Source organism: Mustelus asterias, unplaced genomic scaffold, assembly GCF_964213995.1.
Source record: "Mustelus asterias unplaced genomic scaffold, sMusAst1.hap1.1 HAP1_SCAFFOLD_178, whole genome shotgun sequence".
NCBI classification, from domain to species: Eukaryota; Metazoa; Chordata; class Chondrichthyes; order Carcharhiniformes; family Triakidae; genus Mustelus; species Mustelus asterias.
In genome coordinates, this window is record NW_027590179.1 from 246,632 (window position 1) to 259,023 (window position 12,392).

At 57.5% G+C, this 12,392-nt stretch overlaps 2 protein-coding genes across 2 annotated transcripts in view; one reads left to right on the forward strand and one right to left on the reverse strand.

The window, feature by feature from the left end:
• The window catches only part of LOC144485255 (uncharacterized), a 182,814-nt gene that overhangs the window by 122,261 nt on the left and 48,161 nt on the right, over positions 1-12,392 (forward strand).
• Positions 1,325-2,744, reverse strand: LOC144485252 (uncharacterized). Its single transcript, XM_078203469.1, has one exon. The coding sequence runs from the start codon at positions 2,742-2,744 to the stop codon at positions 1,398-1,400; it is 1,347 nt and encodes a 448-aa protein (XP_078059595.1). The 3' UTR covers positions 1,325-1,397.

Sequence of the window (12,392 nt, forward strand, 5' to 3'; positions counted from 1 at the left end):
AGCCGCTGAACACCAGCTGTTCCTGCAATAATCTCATAGAATCTCTACAGTGCAGAAGGAGGCCATTCGGCCCATCAAGTCTGCACCAACCACAATCCCACCAACGCTATCTCCATTACCCCATTCATTTACGCTAGCTAGTCCCCCTGACACAAAGGGGCAATTTAGCATGGCCAATCCACCTAACCTGCACTTCTTTGTACTGTGCGAGGAAACCGGAGCACCCGGAGGAAACCTACACAGACACTTGAAGAATGTGCAAACTCTACACAGACAGTGACCCAAGGTGGGAATCAAACCCGGGTCCCTGGTGCTGTGAGCCAGCAGTGCTAACGACTGTACCACCGTGCCGCCCCAGTTTAATTTCAGCTCATTCTGAGTAAATATTCTCACCAGGTCCTCTGTTGGAGCCCTGCGAAGCAGCTTTAATAGTCCGTGATTGCAGAAACTGAGCAGTCACAGGAATGTGGTCAAGATAGTCCAGTCCCATAATGCCTCACATTCAATCTGCTGTCCTTCAATTATAACAGAATATGTGGCTGTATGTAGCTGCCTCGGCCGTGGTCAACCCCAACACTGCCTTCCTGAACTGCTACAATGCCTGAGGTGTAAGTACACCCACAGTGCTGTTAGGGAGGGATTTCCAGCTACACATTCCAGACTTTCACTGGACTGTAGGTGGATATCAGATTGATATATTCCATTCAACCACTCCCAAGGTGAGTTATTCCAATTCCTTTATTGTCCAGGACAATATATTCTCAATATCTTTAAAACAGAAATTAAACATTCCCATTTGATTTCAGGTATTAACATATTCTGTTCGATTGATCTTTATTGTCAATGTCAGGCTGGGGTTGTTCCCCTTGGAGCAAAGGAGGTTGAAGGGAGATTTGGTAGAGGTGGACAAGATTCTGACAGGTTTAGATAAGGTGGACAAAGAAAAGCTGTTCCCATTCGCTGAAGGGACAAGGATGAGGAGGTCACAGATTTATGGTTTTGGGTCAGAGATGCCGGAGGGGATGTGAGGAAGAATATTTTGATGCAGCGAATGGTAATGATCTGGAACTCGCTGCCTACGAGGGTGGAGGAAGTGGAGACAATAAACAATTACAAAGGAAATTGGATGGGCATTTGAGAGGGTTTCAAACAAAAATAGTGACTCTAAATCTCCCAACACCCTGTCACTCTGTGATCCGTGTGAAATCTGAAACCGGGGGTATTCGCAACAAGACTCAAAGAGCATCAGTCCACTGGAGGCAAAGTCATGAGACCGGGCAGTCCAGCAGAAAGAAACCCTCCGTCCCTCCCCAAAGACCAACTGTGAGAATGAACAAAATGCAGTCCTGGATGTAATTGAGAGCAGAAACAATAACAGCAGAATCCAACCCCTGGAATCACTCGTGAACTTGCTGGTGTCTCCGCAGCCGGGATGAAAGACTGAATCTTTTCTCACACACAGAGCAGCTGAATGGTCTCTCCCAAGTGTGAACTCGCTGGTGTATCCGCAGGTGGGAGGACCGAGTGAATCCCTTCCCACATTGAGAGCAGGTGAACGGCCTCTCCCCAGTGTGAACTCGCTGGTGTCTCAGCAGCCTGGATGAATCACAGAATCCCTTCCCACACTGACAGCAGGTGAATGGCCTCTCCCCAGTGTGAACTCGTTGGTGTATCTGCAGGCTGGATAATCGAGTAAATCCCTTCCCACACTGAGGGCAGGTGAACGGTCTCTCCCCAGTGTGAACTCGCTGGTGTGTCAGCAAGCTGGATGACTGAGTGAATCCCTTCCCACACTGAGAGCAGGTGAATGGCCTCTCCCCAGTGTGAACTCGCTGATGTATCTGCAGCTGGGATGACTGAGTGAATCCCTCCCCACATTGAGAGCAGGTGAATGGTCTCTCCCCAGTGTGAACTCGCTGGTGTATCTGCAGGTGGGATGACTGAGTGAATCCCTTCCCACACTGAGAGCAGGTGAATGGCCTCTCCCCAGTGTGAACTCGCTGGTGTCTCCGCAGGTGGGATGACAGAGTGAATCCCTTCCCACACTGAGAGCAGGTGAATGGCCTCTCTCCAGTGTGAACTCGCTGGTGTGCCCGCAGGTTGAATGACTGAGTGAATCCCTTCCCACACTGAGGGCAGGTGAATGGCCTCTCCCCAGTGTGAACTCGCTGGTGTGTCCGCAGGTTGGATAATCGGGTAAATCCCTTGCCACACTGAGAGCAGGTGAACGGTCTCTCCCCAGTGTGAACTCGCTGGTGTGCCTGCAGGCTGGATGACTGAGTGAATCCCTTCCCACACTGAGAGCAGGTGAATGGCCTCTCCCCAGTGTGAACTTGCTGATGTATCTGCAGCTGGGATGACTGAGTGAATCCCTCCCCACATTGAGAGCAGGTGAATGGCCTCTCCCCAGTGTGAACTCGCTGGTGTATCTGCAGGTGGGATGACTGAGTGAATCCCTCCCCACATTGAGAGCAGGTGAATGGCCTCTCCCCAGTGTGAACTCGCTGGTGTCTCCGCAGGTGGGATGAGTGAGTGAATCCCTTCCCACACTGAGAGCAGGTGAACGGTCTCTCTCCAGTGTGAACTCGCTGGTGTGACTGCAGGTTGAATGACCGAGTGAATCCCTTCCCACACTGAGAGCAGGTGAATGGCCTCTCCCCAATGTGGCTGCGCTGATGAGCTTCCAGCAGAGATGGGGCTCTGTACCTCTTCCCACAGTCCCCACATTTCGACGGTTTCTCCATGGTGTAGGTGTCCTTGCTGCTCTCTTTGGTGGACAATCAGTTGAAGCCTCGTCCACACACACAACACGTGTACAGTCTCTCCCCGCTGTGAATGGTGTGATATTTATTCAGGCTGTGTGACTGGTTAAAGCTCTTTAGTCAGTGCACTGGAAGACTCTCACTCAAGTGTGGCCGTGTGTTGGTGCTTTTCCAGTCACACTGATGTTTGAAATCTTTTCAAATCAACAGACTGTACAATCATTTCTCCTTCTAGATTCAAAGTCCGATGATATTCAGCTCCCAAGGAATATGACTCTGTCAGATCTCGACGTGATGTTTGAGATTTCGGCCTGTGATTCCTCTTTCAATATCCTATAAAACGAGTTTACAAAAGTCATCAGTGTCAGTACAGGATAGAAATTCAGAACAGACAATTCTATTTTCTATGGAACATTCTTTCCTCTCTCATTCCCCAAAAAGCTGTGAATCTCCATCCCACACACTCTCCCTCCATTCTCACTCTGCTGTATCTAATATTCACCCACCCAATTCTCCTGAAGGTGCTGATTGAGGCTGATTGACAGATCCATGCTCACTGCTTCCTGTCCTGGACACAGAGACCAGAACAAATAGGAGCTGCAGTCGGCCATTTGGCTCATCGAGTCTTTTAAACTATTCAATGAGATAATTCGTTCATCTACCTCAGCATCATTCTCCCCACACTAAACCCATATCCCTTGATATCTTCAATATCTAGAAATCAATCAATCTCTCTCTTGAAAATAGTTGATGACTGAGGCTTCACTGTCCTCAGGGGTTGAGAATTCCAAAGCTTTCCCACATCCTTGAGTGAAGAAATCCCCCCACATCTTAGCTTTTGCTCCATCTTCTTGTCTGTTCCCCATAACCCTTGACACCATTGTCAGTCAAAGATCTGTCTAACTGGAATATATTCAATGATCCTCAGCCTCCACTGGTCCCTGTGGAAGAGAAATCCAAAAGACTAACAACCCTCTGAGGGAAGAGATGTCTGGAAATATATAACGTAGCTACAGTTCTATATTACAAGATATTCAGATCCCAAGGAATATGACTCTTTCTCGATGTGACGGTTGAGATTTTTGCCTGTGATTCCTCATTCAAAATCCTGTGAAATGAGTTTGCAAAAGTCATCACAGTCAGTATAGGATAGAAATTCAGAGCAGACAATTCTAGTTTCTATGGAATGTTGTTTCCTATTTCATTCCCAAAATGTTGTAACTCTCCATCCATATCTATGGATTCTATTTAAAAATGAAAGTGGATGGGCACTTGAAGGAAATAAACTTTCAGGAGAATGGGGATATCGAGTGGGAATGGGACTGGAATGTTATCCAGAGAGTCAGCATGGACTTGAGTTACCGAATGGATTCCTTCTGTGCTGTAATGACTTTATGACTGGAAATGTATAACATCGCTGCAGCATTATATTATAATGCAAGAAATAATAAATGTATTTTACTACAGAAACATAAATAATATATCTAATCTGGGTACCTTATAATAACACTCGACATATCTCTGTCCTATATTAATTTACTGTCCCCTTAAATGTCAGCCATCTCCTGGGGAAAGCTGCCCTTTAATGTGAACATGAGGAAAAAGACCATCCTTTTCGACAGACAAATAAATGTGTCAAGCTGAGGGAGCAAAGGATGTTCACCAGGCTGATTCAGGGAATCGCGGGACTGATGTATGAGGAGAGACTGACTGGGTTAGAATTGTTTTCATTGGAGTTCAGATGAATGAGGGGGGAATCTCAAAGAGACTTATAAAATTCTAAGGGTCGAGACAGGATAGATGCAGGGAGGATGTTCCCGATGGAGTCCAGAACCGGGGGTCACAGTCTGAGGATTCAGGGCAGACCATTTAGGACGGATTTGAGGAGACATTTCTTCACCCAAAGAATAGTGACCCTGTGGAATTTATTACCACAGGAAGTGTTTGATGCCAAAACATTGAATGTATTCAAGAGGCGGCTGGATAAAGCACTTGGAGCGAATGGGATCAAAGGTTATGGGGCAAAAGCAGGATTAGGCTATTGAGTTGGATGATTAGCCATGATTGTAATGAATGGCGGAGCAGGCTCGAAGGGCAAATGGCCTCCTCCTGCTCCTATCTTCTATGTTTCTATATCAATGTCTTTAAGAGAGAGAGAGACCTGGGCCAACCTTTCCAGAGTCTGCACCCTCCCTGGATTCACTTCCTTTCCCTTCAGTTGCTGCAAGTCCCCAATTTCCCCCAGAATGAGAAAAGAAATGGAAAGGGGGAGAAAAGAAAGTGTTTTACTCACAGATGTTGGCCTCTTTAAAGGAATGCAGTGCCAATTTGCAGATAGCACAGAAAGCCAGCAAAGGGGCCCTGCTGAAACCCGGGATTGAACCAGGGATCTTTAGATCTTCAGTCTAACGCTGTTAATTGCTTGCACTTAATTGAAACAGGAGGAAGTTTGAATCTGCCTGAAGCTCAATCGTCAATCACACAAGGCCCGCGCTCTGATTGGCTGGAGGACCCGAATCCTTCCGGTCCTCCAACTCTTCCCATTGGCCAGAGCTGGTGAGGAGCAGTGAATCAAAAGTGCGCATGTGTGGGTTTTTAGGAGGAATGCGCATGTGCGAGTGTGGGGCGGGGCCCGGGACAAAGCCGGCGCACTGACCACTGTCTGTCCGGATCTTCCAGCCTTTTCCAATGGACAACATCTCAGCGCGGCTGGAGGGCAAAGTCCCGCCCACCCCCACGAGGGGCTCCGCCCCTCATTGTCTGTCTGCAGGGGATTGACCAATGGGAACTCTGGAGGACCGGAAGGACTCTGGTTCAGCTGCTCATTCCTGCCCAGCAAAACTGCTGCTGCTTCTCTCTGAATGAGAATTGAGCTTCAGACGGCCTGAGACGTGCCTCCTCTCGGACAACACCCAGTTTTGTTTCCGGGGTGAGGTGGATTCGTGTTCGCCCGTGTAGCGGAGGGCCCCGGGTCGGAACCGGGCGGAAACTTTGGGAGGGAGGTGAGCTGCTGCCTGTTGCCTGGCCTGCCTGTCGCCTGACCTGCCTGCCTGTCGCCTGGCCTGCCTGCCTGTTGCCTGGCCTGCCGCCTGGCCTGCCTGCCTGTCGCCTGGCCTGCCTGCCGCCTGGCCTGCTTACCTGCCTGCCTGCCGTCTGGCCTGCTTACCTGCCTGCCTGCCGTCTGGCCTGCTTACCTGCCTGCCTGCCGTCTGGCCTGCTTACCTGCCTGCCTGCCGTCTGACCTGCTTACCTGCCTGCCTGCCGTCTGGCCTGCTTACCTGCCTGCCGTCTGGCCTGCTTACCTACCTGCCTGCCTGCCGTCTGGACTGCCTGCCTGCCTGCCGTCTGGGCTGTCTGCCGTCTGGACTGCCTGCTTGCCTGCCATCCGGCCTCTGGGGGGTGCGCTCTCCCCGGGGGGGGGGGGGGGGAGGAAGAGAGGACAGGGAGTGACTGGAGGAGAGGGGGGGGGCGAAGGCGTTTGGACTGTCTCTTTTCCATCTGCAGTGGGGGGGGTGAAGACCTTTCCTATTTCCCCTACCCACTACTGCTGCCCCCGGGACCGGCACCCCCTCCCCTTTTCCCTCCTGACTGGGGCACCGGCCTTGTGCCTCATCTCCCTCCTGCTCCTCCAACCTCCCTCTCTCGCTCCGGGGAGAGAGCACCTACACCCTTCCCCGCCTACCCCACCCTGCCTTCCCCACCCTGCCTTATCTTCCCCATCCCACATACGCCCTGCCGTGCATCTGGGCAGTCTCGGGGTGGGTGTAGCACTTCCCCTGATACCATGGCGACATCACCAGCGTCGCCGGTGGCAGGGCCTTCTCGGCCCACCTATGCGGGCGTGGCGGCTGCCAGAGCCCCCGCCGCTCCCAAGGCCCTGCCGCCATTCTCTTTAATCACGCGGCAGCTCGGGGTGAAGTGCTACGCCCACCCCGACATGTCTATCGAGGCCTGCGTCAAGGCAATGGCTGGGGTTGTCGGCCCCTCAGCCATTGTCGCGGCCTCAAAGATGTACGGCCGGGCCGTATTCTTCCTGAAGGCCGAGCGGGCGGTTCGCCTCGCCCTGGAAAAGGGGCTCACGGTGGGCGGGACGTTCCTGGCGGTGGACCCTTTGGAGGCCACCGCCCACAAGATAGTAATATCGAACGTCCCGCCCTTCCTACCGAGTGAGCTCCTCCTCCCCCACCTCCATCTACTGGGGGAGGTCAGGTCCGGGGTGCAGCCGATCCCGCTCGGCCTTCGGGACCCCTCCCTCCGCCATATTTACTCCTTCCGGCGCCAGGTTTTTGTCCGCCTGGCCCGGGAGGAGGAACTGGAGGGAGGGTTCAATGTCCCCCACGAGGGGACCACGTACCGGGTCTTTTGGTCCGCGGACGGTGTGCGGTGCCATGCCTGTAAGGAGGCGGGGCACGTGAGGAAAAACTGCCCCGTCTCCAAGGCCGCCGACCACCAACCCAAGGCGGCCGCAGCTGGCACCGCAGCCCCCTCTCCCCCCAAGCGAGTACCATCTGCCCCCCCGCGAGGGGAGGCCACGCCGGCAGCAGCTGCCACCTCAGCTGCCGGCGGGGGGGGAGCGGAGCCCCCGCGCGGCCAAAAGGCCCAGAAGGGACCCACGAAAAAGAAGGGGGGTACCGGAACCCCGGCCCCCAGGAAAGACACCCCAACCACCCCGGCAGCCGGCTCGGGGACCGCCTTAGTCTCCACCTGCGCCCCCCCCCCACCACCACCATCTGCCGGGCCCGTGGGCTCTCCGGGGCCCAGTGCTGGGTCCGGCGCCCGGGATCATGGGCCCGAGCATGGGGGGGTAAGCGACCCCGAGCCGGCAAAACTGGCGACGCCGCCACCTCGGGGGGAAGTGACGGGAGAGCAGGGGGGGCGCGGCAAGGCGAAGAGGGGCGGAGGGCGAGGGGCCTCGCCTGCCCGAGGGCAGGTTAACAAAAAGAGGCGGGGCCCCTCGGGCACCGTAGAGTTCGAGGTCTGCGTGCCCCTCCCCCCTTGTGAGTCATCTCCTGCCGTGCCCCCACCTGTCTTTGTGCCTTGTCCCGCGAAAAAAGGGGGCAAGGCACCCTGCAAATCCAAGCATGTGTTGCCTCAGTCCCCCGGCGAGGAGTCTCCGGGGCCGGGTGGCAGCGGGGCCCCCACGGTTCCGTTCCACCCGGCCGGTTACAACCCGGAGTTCTTCTTCAGTCTGTCGGGGGACTGGGGCGACACTCCAATGTTCATGTCCTCGTGCGGCGGCGGCGAAGAGACGATCCACTCGTCCTCTCCGTCCCGACCTTGGACGCTGGACATCCCCAACCTCAGTCCGAAGGATACACCGGACCTGGGGGGTGTCCAAGCGTCTGGGGCGGGGGGGGGGGCTGGGCCGCCGTCGCACGGGGGCCCGCAATCCGGGAAAGGTGAGCCCGGGGGGAACCCCTCCTCCACCGATCCTGGGGGTGGGATCGGGGAGGGGCTAGGGCTAGTTGGTGGCTCCGTGCCGCCCGCCGTACGTCCTGCGGCGGGGGACTCGGAGTCGAGGGGCGACCGCCCTGAGGAGGTCAGCGGCTCGGTGGAGGGCACGGGGACACTTTCAGAGTCTGCCCAGAGCGAGGCGGGGGGCTCCCTCGTGCCCCCCACCGAGTCGTCCCTCATCCCCTCCAAGGACCTCAGGGTCTTTATCCGTAACCATTCCGGTCGCTCCGACATAATCCGGCTGGCCCTCGGCCACTGGCCGGACCTGGCGCAGCTCGTCCGGTCCGTGAAGGCATGCTCGCATGCCTCCGCGGGCCTGGAGAAAATAGAGCGGCGCTGGGTACTGCGGTTCCTCCACAGGCTCGAAAAGGTGGGGGGTGGACTGGTGAGAATTGCGCCAGCGCCCCCCCACACACCTAGTTAAGTGGTGACGGTGGCACAAAGCTGCTGACATGAAGGTGACCATAGCCAGCCTCAACATCAACGGCAGCAGTGAGCCACACCGCAGGTTCCAGAACTTCTCGGTCCTCCGTGACGGGAAGTATGCGGTGTGTTTCCTGCAGGAAACCCACACCGTTCCGGGAGACGAAGCCCAATGGCTCCTGGAGTGGCGAGGGGGGGTCTACATGAGCCACCTCACGCTCGCTTCTTGCGGGGTGGCTATCTTGTTGGCCCCGCGTTATAAGCCGGAGATCTTGGGGGTCAAGGAGCCGGTGCCAGGCCGGTTGCTGCACTTGACGGTCCGTGAGGGGGGCGTGGTCATTCACTTGCTGAATGTCTACGCCCCGACCGCTGGACCGCAGCAAACGACTTTCTACGAGAAAGTGTCCGCTCACATCGACACCATCGCGGGGGGCGAATGCATTATCCTCGGGGGAGATTTCAACTGCATCCTCGAGGCACGGGACCGCACCGGCCCCTGGCTGCGCACTCCGGCGGTGGTGAAGTTGCGGGACCTGATCGGGTCCCACGACTTGGTGGACGTCTGGAGACATCTCCATCCTGGCTCCAGCGCCTTCACTTTCGTGAGGCCTGGAGTCGGAGCGTCCAGGCTCGACCGCCTTTACATTTCGAAGGCGCACGTGTCCGGCGTGTCCTCGGTCTCCATGCGGCCGGTGTCGAGCACGGACCACAGCCTGGTGTGGGCGGACTTTGCGCCGTCTCGCATCCGGCGGGGGTCCGCGTACTGGCACTTTAACAACACGCTGCTGGAGGACGAGCGCTTCCTGGACTCGTTCCGTCGATTCTGGGCCGGCTGGAGAAGGAAGCGGGGAGGCTTCCCCTCCTTGAGGCTCTGGTGGGATGTGGGCAAGACTCACGTCCGTACCTTCTGTCAGGGGTACGCGAGGGGGTCGACAAAGAGGCGGAAATCCAGGCTCGAGAAGTTGGAGAAGGAGGTGCTCGACCTGGAGGCACGTCTCAGTCGGCCTGACGCGGACCCGGCCCTGCGTTCGGAGTACAGGGAGAAGAAGGACGCGCTGCGGGACCTGCAGCTTGCCAGGTCTCGCGGCGCGTACGTGAGGTCGCGGCTCCAGTTCCGGGTGGACCTGGACCGCGGCTCCCCCTTCTTCTACTCGCTGGAAAGAGGGCGGGCTAACCGTCAGCAGCTCCTTACGCTGCTGGCCGACGACGGTTCCCCCGTCTCGGATCCGGAGGGCATCCGGGCCATTGCCCGGGAGTATTACACCTCGCTCTTCTCTCCGGATCCGTCCAGCGAGGATGCCCGCAGACTTCTGTGGGAGGACCTGCCACAGGTCAGCCCGGAGGGCGTCGGCAGGCTCGAGGCCCCTACCACCATGGCCGAGCTGACCGGCGCCCTAAATGGGCTCAGCCGGGGCAAGGCCCCTGGGCTGGACGGGCTGACTGTAGAGTTCTTCAGGGCGTTCTGGGACGTCCTGGGGAGCGACTACGCGGGGGTCCTGGGGGAGAGCGTCGCTACCGGGGAGATGCCCCTTTCGTGGCGCAGGGCCGTCATTGCCCTGCTGCCCAAAAAGGGGGATCTCCACCTGCTCAAGAACTGGCGCCCGGTCTCCCTCCTCAGCACGGATTATAAAATCTTTGCCAGGGCTATGGCTTCACGCCTTGGATCCGTGCTGGACCACTTGATCCACCCTGACCAGTCCTACACGGTCCCGGGCCGTTGCATACATGACAATCTCCACCTGGTCCGGGACCTAATCCATCACACCCAGAGGGCTGGTCTGTCGAGCGCCTTCTTGTCATTAGATCAGGAGAAGGCGTTCGACAGGGTGGAGCACGAGTATTTACTTGGGACTCTGCGGGCATTCGGGTTCGGGACGCATTTTGTCGCCCAGATCCGATTACTGTACTCTGCCGCAGAGTGTCTGATTAAGGTTAACGGGTCCCTGACGGCGCCCCTTCGCTTCGGGAGAGGAGTACGGCAGGGCTGCCCCTTGTCCGGCCAACTGTATTCCGTATGCGTGGAGCCATTCCTGCGCCTCTTGCGGAGGAGGTTGTCAGGTTTGGTCCTGCGCGGACCGGACGTAGGGGTGGTCCTGTCAGCTTACGCCGACGACGTGCTCCTCATGTTCACGGACCCGGCTGACCTGCGGAGGATGCGAGAATGCCAGGCGGTGTACTCCGCCGCGTCCTCCGCCAGGATCAACTGGGCCAAGTGCTCCGGACTCCTTGTCGGTCCTTGGGAGACGGACCCCCTTCCGGAGGAGCTCAGGCCTTTCACCTGGAGCAGGACCAACCTCCTCTACTTGGGGGCCCATCTCTGCCCAGCCGAGGAATCCTGGCCGGCGAACTGGCGGGAGCTGGAGGCCAAAGTCTCCGCCCGCCTGAGTCGCTGGACAGGACTGCTCCGAGTGCTGTCCTACGGGGCGCGAGCTCGCGTCATAAACCAGCTGGTCGCCTCCATGCTGTGGTACCGGCTGGTCCCTTTGACCCCTCCCCCTGGCTTTGTCACCGATATCCAGAGAACCCTCGTGCGGTTCTTTTGGGGCAATCGACTGCACTGGGTCCCTGCTGCGGTCCTGTATCTCCCGCTTGAGGAGGGCGGACAAGGTCTGGTGTGCCTCCGCACTCAGATAGCGACCTTCCGCCTCCAGGCCCTGCAGAGGTACCTTTACGTTGAGCCCCCTCCACAGTGGTGTGCCATGGCGACGTATTTCTTCCGCCAGTGGCACGGCCTCAATTATGACGTGCAGCTCCTGCATATCGAACTGGGGCGTGCTTCGACCACCCTGCAGGAGTTGCCCGTCTTTTACCAGGACCTCCTCACTGTCTGGAACAAGGTCGCCTCGCGACGCAGCTCTCCCCCGTCAGGAGTAGCGGCTCTCGTGCGAGAGCCGCTGCTCAGGAATCCGCTCCTCCAGCCGTATAACTTCAGGTGGCTGGCGGAGAGGGGGGCTGTGGACGCCGGGGTGACCAGAATCGGGGACGTGCTCGATGGCGGAGGAGCGGGCTGGATGAGTCCCCGCGTGCTGGCTGAGCGCGCGGGGACGTCCGTCCGGCGTGCGGCCAAAGCCATCCTCGACCTTAGGACGGTCGTGCTCGGCCCCGAAACTGCACGCAAACTTGAGACGGCGCAGGCGTGCGGTGGGATCCCGCCCGAGCGTTCCCCTGTTCGGGCGGAATTCCACATTGGCCCAAAGCCTCAGCCCCCTCCCCTGGGTGAGGTGCCCCACAGCCTGAGCCGCCTCGCGGAAATGCCCTCCGTGCCTTTTTCTACCGCGCGGAGGCGTTTCCTGTGCGGGCTGCTGCTGCACACCTTCCACTACTGCCTCCTCGCCTGTCGCCCGGATACACCTTGGCGGGCTTTGTTGCTGCCGGGCAGCAGAGGTCCCCGCTGGAGGTCCCTCTACGGAGGGATCTCCCCCAATTACGTCGGGGACCTGGGGTGGAGGGTGATGTATGCAGCAGTTCCGCACAACCGTAGGATTCACTAGTTCACGGGCTCCGAAGACTGCCCTTTCTGCGGCCTTGTGGAGTCCGTGGACCATGTCTATGTTGTGTGTCTTAGGCTGCACTCCCTTTATGTTTTCCTGAAGAACCTTTTATTGATGTTTTGTTTGCACTTCAGTCCCACGCTCCTGATCTACGGACACCCGGTGTGGAGAGGGGAGGGTCGGGATGGCGACCTCCTCGTGAACCTGCTCCTGGGCCTGGCGAAACGCGCCATTTACCGGTCCAGGCAGCGGGCGATCGAGG

Excerpts from the sequence above, each read along its gene's own strand:
- LOC144485252 (XM_078203469.1), bottom strand. The coding sequence starts at position 2,744 with ATGGAGAAACCGTCGAAATGTGGGGACTGTGGGAAGAGGTACAGAGCC.